At 48.2% G+C, this 8535-nt stretch overlaps 1 protein-coding gene across 1 annotated transcript; it reads right to left on the bottom strand.

The window, feature by feature from the left end:
- Positions 1–374: 374 nt before the first annotated feature.
- TGIF1 (TGFB induced factor homeobox 1) lies at positions 375–8223 on the bottom strand. Its single transcript, XM_035718631.2, has 3 exons — positions 8018–8223; positions 2229–2455; positions 375–1441 (listed from the first exon to the last, which is right to left on the bottom strand). The coding sequence occupies exons 1-3, from the start codon at positions 8031–8033 to the stop codon at positions 866–868; spliced, it is 819 nt and encodes a 272-aa protein (XP_035574524.1). The 5' UTR covers positions 8034–8223; the 3' UTR covers positions 375–865.
- Positions 8224–8535: the final 312 nt, after the last annotated feature.

Here is an 8535-nt window from a genome sequence, read left to right as displayed (position 1 = left end):
TCGATAATGTTTTAAGAGGCGATTTCTGTACAAATTCACACCATATTTGAATGGAGAGGCATAACTTAACTGTAGCACCTGATAAAGGTTATTTTAAAGGGTAACATGAGAGCTAAACACTGATGGAATGATTCATTTCAATTTGTCATGCAGTTTTAAGTTAAGATTTAAGGGCCTGCTTATGCCTCCTATCAAGAGTAAATATCACACATCCTGTTTATACGTACTGGCTTGTTGTCCACGGGTTCTTCAAAGAGCTAGTGACACCCCCCTAACTCACACTCCACCCTACCCCCAACTTCCTGCTCATTCAGTGCTATATTCCTACTCATTTTTAAGAAGTGCCTCCCTCAACAAAATACTCTGCATTACAGTAAATTTTAAAGAAAATACTTTATTATGTCATGAAAAAAAAGGCATCAATCAACTAGATTCATACTTATTTGAAAAAATTGAAAATTTATTAGACAGTATGTGGGCATCCTGTTCCACATGGGAATGAGAAGATGCTATACGTTCTCTAAGTATTGCACAGTCTGGAAAAAAAAAACCAACAAAAAAAAAAAAAAAAGGGAAAGGGAGAGAGAAAAAAAAAAAATCACATGATCTTGGGAACCATCTCACATTATGAATAATCTACCAAGAAACATTTAAAAAAGAAAACCCTCTGTTTCTACAGTAGCTTTGAGTTTATAGTTCTTGGAATGACTGTATTCCATTGAAGACATCTCAGTAACAGGAAGCTTCACTTTAGCAATCCCATGTGCAAATATTAATAAAAAAATATATAAAATAATGCAGTTTGTTTCTTGCCATCACCCCGGCAATCATAACATTTGTGAAAACTTTTCTTCTTGAAAATGGGTTAAGCTGTTAGTTTAGCCTGAAGCTCCATTTCTGCAGCCCTTTTGAGTGCAACATCTACTAGAAGCTGAAATCCACTAAAATCCTGGTTGAGGTCCGGTGGAGTAGGGGGAGGAGTGTTGAAAAGACCACTCTGTGGATTTGTACTTGGTCCGGATTTACATGTGTCCTCTGGGTACATGAGGGAGGTGTCTGTAAAGCTGCTGGTTGCTATCTGCTGTATATCTGTGTTTTGTCCCACACCAACTGGCTGGCAGAGAGAGAAAGGCATGTCTTTCAATGCAGTCACAGTGGTATGACAAATCACTGATGGACGAGCCAATATAGATCCTGGGGATGACGGCTTCGGGGACAGTGGCCTCCCGAGGGCTGGGTTTGGTCCAGCTGTACAGGAATGAAATGGGCTCTCCTCTAGAGCTGGTATGAAGTTTTTGATGCCCATTGCTGACTCCACAGAGCTCGCTTCAGAAATCTTGGCCCCACGGCGGGAAATTGTGAACTGATTTGGATCTTTGCCATCCTTTCTCAGCATGTCTGGGAGGAGCCTGCGGCGCGCGTTGATGAACCAGTTACAGACCTGAAATCAGATGGGTAATGTTTTAACGCTCAGCAAAAACGTCCTGAGAACCTACCGTGGGATGCCTAATTGATCTCTCTCTTTGCATTAAAGAAGGCTTGAAAAGGCTTCTCGGAACTTCCAAAGTTATTTCAAGGTATTTGAGCTCAGCCAAGAAAGAGCTATTTCCTGCCATAAACCTCCTACTCTTCTAATACAAATTCCCCTTTTTAGCTCATCATCCTTAAGCCTTTTCAGGAGGAAGAAAAGGATAAAAATTCTCAAATGTCTGAAAATGATTTTAGGGAGGGGAGTTTACCCTTTAATGCTCCCGTATTAACCTACTACCTACTGCCCCAGCATTCAAGTTAATCAACTACAGGAAAACTTTTCCTGGATGAATAGGGCCACTCCTCCCAGTTACTGATTTTTCCCAGTTCAAATGACTGTGTCAACAGACATAACAAGAATTACCTCACTGAAGTCTGTCCTTGTTTAAATATCAAACCAGTTTCCTGGGCAATAGAGGAAGATTTAACCTCCTCTTTATGTTTGGTGCATTAAAAAAGGCTCTCTTAGGCCTGAAAGGAAATGCTATTTGACAGATGACTGTCAAGTGTTTCTGTTTCTCTAAATAGCCAGTTATTAACTTTTAGTACTATAAAATTTACAAGAGAAAAATATTCTTTTTTTTTTTTTTGAGTGGGGAGGCATCTAATGATCTGTTATTACAGGAATGCAATAAAATGACTTTGGGAAGCAAAGGAAACAACGCACGTGCATACACCTCAAGTTCTTCTTCCTTTACCTGTAGTGTAGACAGGTGTGTTTGCTGGGACAGTAATGCTTTCTCTTGCTCTGAGGGATAGGCATTGTATCGGTGCTCATACAGCCAATCGCGGAGAATCTGAACAGATTCCTTGGGCAGGTTGCCCCTTCGCCGTCTCTTGCCTGCACCAGCAGAGGAGGAGAGGTCCAGGGGGATGTCCATGTTGTCATCATCCTCTGTCTCACTGCCTGATGCTGCAACGACACCTAGGAAAGGACAAAGGCCGGCCGTCAACCACTTTTATCAGGGGAGCACCTACCGCAAAGCTTATCTCTTCTGACCATTCAGTGTGTAACCATATTGTCCTAACTACTGAAAGCCAAGCGAAGGACCACAGTTCTCTAAGTATCAGAGCTCGTGTCAAATTCTCAAGGGTAATCTGACTAGTAGCACATTATAGATTCTCAACCAAGTGTCAGAAGCCCTTTCATACCCACTTTCCTGTACAATTTAACTTCTCACATTCCTTTTGAGTGATGCTCGGAAAAGTCTAGTGCACCAGAAGAGACACAGCTGTACCCAAAGTGAATCGTCTGTCACATGTGAAATAGTAAAGGTGCTACAGCAGATGGAATATATCTAACAACCTTCTCTTTGAGGTCATTGCTAGCTTAGGAAAGACAACCCAAGTGTCCTAATGTACATTTTAAATGCTACTCTTCCTCCTTCTTCCCTTGAAGGTTTGAAATAAAAGGGCAGAGTCCACACTTAACCCAGTTAATATTCTTTTTCTTTTAAAGTAGGGTCGAGGCCCACTTACAAGAGGTTAGAACTCACCACCCTGAGATCAAGACCAGAGCTGAGATCAAGAGTCCGACGCTTAACCGACTGAGCCACTCAGGTGCCCTAAACCCAGTCACTATTCTACAGGTCAAATTTTCCTGCCAACTCCTTGGTCATTTTTTTCATTCATACATTTATTCAAAACTAGACACCTACTTTTAATGGACAACACTGGTCATTTTTTACTAAATACAACCACTGAAGCTTTTTCAGTTTCATTACACAAAAATATTTTTCTACTCTTAGTACTTGAGTCAGAGGTCAAAAGATGCTGGTACTGAATAAATTTTTAAATTGATCTATAAATTTCAACTGGCAGTTTAATCAGAACCTAGAATACTAGATACCAAGAAGTAGAGTTCAGTCTTAAATTATTACATGACAAAGAAAACTGAATTTGCACCCGCAGAGGAAACTCTTTTGTCTGTAAGTACTTTAATCCCACCAGAAATTTTAAGAATTCACAGCCATAGGGAATATCTACATCACATATAATAGACTGAGGGTCAACAAAAATTCAGACTAGGCCCTTTTAACATTTAAATATAATTCTGAACTTTAAAACATTTAAATTACAAATGCTATAAACCCTTCCCCCCCTTTCAAAAGGACAACTGGCAACCCTGAATGACTAAACAAAAATATTCTCTATTTTGAAAACGATCTCGAATTTTTAAATTGTAAATGAATTACAAATTATGGCATGCTTGAAAATGCCAGTATTTCTATAAGAAAAATTAAAATAACAAGAAACTGAAAGGTATGCATTCTTAGCTTTGTTGATGCAATTCAGAGTGGCTTACCTCGAAAAAAAAACCCAGAATATTCTACATAGTAATAAACCACTTGATCCATTAAAAATTCTTTTTTCAATCCAACCTTTTAAAACATTTTTAACACTCAAAAAGCTCCTCATCCCAAGATTTGTTGATGAGTTAGTTCAATTTAGCCTGACTTTACTTAGGAACACGTTTTTAGTTTTGGACTGCAGGGGGCAGACAGTGCTGGAGGGAGTGTCCACAGAAAAGGCAGAACTTTCCAAAGACAAAGTAAAGCAAGTTCTAACAAAAGAGTAGGATGATCTTGCAAATTCACTTTAGCTCAAGGCTTAACAAGTACCCATCAATAAACCGCACAAGAATCCTAAGTTTTAACCGTTGTGTATTTGATATTCCCTTCCCCGAAGATTGCATTAAACTGCTTACAAAAAAAAAAAAAAAAAAAGTCTTTATAAAAAGAGGCTGCACTTAAAACTGAAAGTGCTTTCACCATAGAAAAGATGAGAAACTTTTAAAACCTCTGTGGAAATTTGAGTAAAGAGCTATTAATAAAATGCCTTCAGAAATTATAAATGAGTTCCTGTTTTACATTTACTTTGATAAATAAAGAACTCTAACTTTTAAAAATGTGTCAAGTAATTGAATGACTAAGGCAAATTTGAATACAGCAATTTGTTTAAACTCTTCAACGCCTGAAAACCCAGACATTCTTCTCCAGGCTAGAATCCCCCTCCCCCTCTTTCAACTAGAGAAGTGTGAAAATTTCCTCATGCACAGTGAATTCCCAACTGTAAGTTGATAATAACAAAGAGTTTGAGACAAACAAACAAACAAAAAAACCCCCGAAGCCTGCCCTTTGATCTGCTTAGTTTGACAAGAAGCCTGATCTCTCAAAATAGGTTAGCCACACACAAAAGTCGGTTTCAGTTAAGCAACACCAAAGTGCAGTGCGACTTCACTCTGTTCTCAGTCCATTTAAATAAATGAATGCCAGGCTTCTGGACCTCTTAACAAATATTTCCAATATGTGCACAAAAGCTGAAGTAACAGGAAGTTAAGACTTGAAGTTCCTTGGCCACACCAGCTGATATTTCACTGCAGCAAACCACGTTTGCTGCTGTCAGGACTGTTTTCATTAAAACTCTCCCTCCGGATTGTGGCTCAGCTCGGAAAAACAAAAAGACTTTTCCACGTTACTCATTTCCTATTGTAACAGAGCTTTTGAAAAGTTTCCCGGTTACCACTTGTTTCCAAAGGTCCTGCTCTGCTTACACTTAAAAGAAAAAAAAAAAAAAAAGTGGTGGTGGTGGGGGAGGGGGAGGGGATCACAAGGCTCTTTTACTCCATCCACATACAAGGAAATGTTTAGAAAGCCACAAGATGGCCTGTGGATCCCACGGTTCTAAAAATCAATCTTTTCCTGATAGGAACTGGGGTTGGGGGTGGCGAGGGAAGGCCAGAGGCCGTGGCTGTGAAGTTGGGACTTTTTAGAAGAGCCTAGAAAAGGATCTAGAAATAGGAATAATCGAAGGAAAAGTTGAAGTAGACCATCAGGAGAAAGGAAACGTAGCCTAACAAGTCTCCTGATTAGAATATCTCCGGAGATGCCACGGGAACCGTGGTCAACATCCCAGGCACAAACTCCAAGGTGCACTTGGCTGGACCCGGCCGTGGAGCAGGTCGAAAGCAAGAATTGCAAATTGTCAGAAACTAGCAGCAAAGAAGACGTCGGGGATTTTCCTCCCTGAATCTTCTTTGCTGGTCTTAAAGCCACTTTGTGGGGTGGGATCTCTTTGATATCCTCCGCTTTCTCGAGGCCAGACAACTACGATCACAAACCACGCTTACCAAATCCCGGGCCCCCGAGTGCTTTTGTTTGCAAGAAAACTTGAAAAGATTTCCACAGACTTATCAGACAAACCGTGCAACTCCACAAGCCAGGCTGGGCAGAGCTCTCCCCGGCTCCTGGGCTGAGCCGACCCGCAACGCGGGCCCCCTCCGAGGTCGTTTTAGGAAAGCGGCGGGGAGGCAGGCCGCGGGAGGACGGCGGGCGGGAGGAGCCCGGGCGGGAGCACGGCCGGAGAGCTTTTGTTCTTGCGCTGAGCTCGCCCCTCCAGCTGCACGTCCCGAGGACTTCGGGAGTTTCAGATTACAAGGAGAAACGAGAAATGGTGCCGTGAATCTCGGGGGTCTGCCCACCCTCAATAGTATTTGCCGGGAAAACCTAAAAAGGGAAAGAAGCCGGGCAATCTCAGCAGTCTCGGCTCCCCCGCACAGGCTCTGAACCAGTCGCAAAGTTTCCCTTCCTACACGTCACCTTTCATTGTTTCCAGGAGTCGGCGCTCGGTAGCAGGACCTCGCGCGCCCGGGGCCGCTGACCCCGAATGTCCCCACCCCGCGGCCGGCGGGTCCCAGCCTCGTTCCCCGGCTGGGAGCGGGGGATGGGGGGGGGGATGGAGAGAGAGCGGGAGGCACCCCGGGGGGGCTCCCGGGAAGGACCGGGGGCGCTGGAGGCGGGGGGCGGGGGGAGACGAAGAGAGCGGGGGAGCGCCCCCGGGGGCTGCGGGGGAAGACCAGCCGGGCTTGATCAACACCTTGCCCGGCGCAGCCCAAACAATGGGGGGGAGCCCGCCCCCGGCGGAAACGCAGCTTTGCTTGCGGCTCCTAAGCACCACTCTGCAAAAACAAAACCCCAACTGAACGCCGTCAGCAGCGCCAGGAGAGGGAGGCCGCCTTCCACTACGGATCCAGACCCCGGCGGAGGGGACACGGCCTTGCAGGCGCTCCCCGCTCGGTTCCTTCCCAGCCCCGTTACGTAGCCGAGCCTCTAAGCCCTCAACATGCTCTCGGAGCCCTCCCACCAACTCCGATGAGCGCCCCAGCTCTTGACGTTTTAATTTTACTTTCGCTGGGGAGGCACCGGCTGAGAAGCTCCGCCTGAGAAGCCACCAGCCCAGAATGAAAGGGAACAGAACTCCAAGGTGGAAAAACGTGGCCGAAGGGACCCCCTCGGGTAGAAGGCTGCCCCACTAGCAACATTGGGCTTCTAACTGCACGGGCTGGAGGAGTCTGAAAGAATGTGGAGTTACAAAAACTCCGGACGCTCCTGGGCATGCGCAGCAGCTCTCCCCCCCCCCCCCGCCGCCCCCGCGCTGCCTTCCCCGAGCGATTAACTTCTGTTTTGAACCACTCCACATAAATCACAACAGAAAAGCCAACTCTGGCTCGCCACGGAACGTTCGGGGTACCTCCCAGCCAGGGGCTCAAAAGTTTAACTTCAAAAGGGAGTTAACTTCTTTTTTTTTTTTTTTTCTTGGCCTTTCGTGGGGGTGGGTTTCTTGTTGCCGGTTTCTCCCTTTCTGTGTATTTTGTTTTTAAACCAGACTGACGGCAAGTTTTAGTTGTAACGCGTCCAGGACGCTTCGTGGAAACAATGACAGGCTCGCTCTGTGCACTTACAACCAAGCCTGCTTGTCACACTTGGACTCGTTCGGACTCCACGCCGCGGTAAGCGGCTCGCCCTCCGTCCTAACTCTTCATCTCGCCCCAAATCCATCGTGGGAAAACTTTGAGAGGCTGGGAGTTTCTAAAAGTCTTAACTTTGCAAGGCCACCGACGCCGCAGGGCGGTGTGGGGGCCCGAGCTGCATTCCTTCGATCGTGAAAACACCCCATCCCCAGTGAGGAGGGTGCCCGGGCCCAGCTGCGGGGGAGGGAGTGGGGGCCCAGGAGCCCAACTTTCAGACAAAGGCGCCTCCGCTCCGCAGTCCCGGCCGCCCCGGGTCCCGGCCCGGAGAATCGGGGTGGGGGTCTCCCCCCGCCCGCCGACCCCGGCCCCCATCTCGGCCCGCGAGGACCAGCTAGAAGCCACGCGGCCGCCCCGCGGAGCGTGGGGGTGTCGGCGGAGACAATGAAACTTGGAGGCGCACAAACAAGGCGCTGAGCGTGTTTCTTGACAACGTGCCAGCAGCGTGGAGAGGCCCGTCTCCCCACAACAGCCCCTCGTGTTGTGTCTAGGAGGAAAACGGCAACTGCCATTGCAGACGCAGCCCCAACAAAGAGAAACGGCCGCGGTTCCTGCCCGAGAGCCCCGGGGCTGAAAAGTCCCCCAAGTCCCTCTCGCCCCAAGCCCGGCGGGGCCCGGCGAGCACGTTTCCCCGGGACCCGGGACCCGCGCCCACGGCCGGCCCAGCCCACGGAGGCTTACCTTTCTTGCTCTTCATTCTGGAGCTCCCCTTCCAGCGCGAGGCGATGCTGGGGTCTCGAGGGGCCAGGAGCGGGGCCGAAGGGGGCACGCGATTGTCCTCCTTCCCCGCCGACTCTCCCGTAACTTGTAGGACGCGCTCCAGCCGTTATTGCTAATCCAGGCGCTCGGATCCCAGGCGCCCGCTCCTCGGGTGGGATTCAAGTGACACTTGGGCGTCCTCCGGCCGGGATCTTCGGGCAGCCGGCTGGGGGCTCTCCCTCGCCCAACTCGCTCCCCTCCCCTCTCCTTTGTTCCCCGCTCCTGCTCGGCGTACCTCGGCGCTGTCAGAGTGAGAGAGGCGGAGAGGGAAGGTACAGGAGGTCCTGCCTCCGCCCCCAGCCGCCCGCCCCGTCCCCCTCCCGCCCCGCCGCTCCTCCGCCCCTCCCCCGCCCCTTCCAGGCCGGGAGGACGGCACCGAGCGCTCCGGCCGCGCGGCCGCTCTCCGCGCCTCCCGGGCCGCTGTCACCCGTCCCTCGTGG

The sequence above is a fragment of the Canis lupus genome, chromosome 7, assembly GCF_003254725.2.
Source record: "Canis lupus dingo isolate Sandy chromosome 7, ASM325472v2, whole genome shotgun sequence".
Classification (NCBI taxonomy): domain Eukaryota; kingdom Metazoa; phylum Chordata; class Mammalia; order Carnivora; family Canidae; genus Canis; species Canis lupus.
This window is presented reverse-complemented; position numbering and strand designations above follow the sequence as displayed.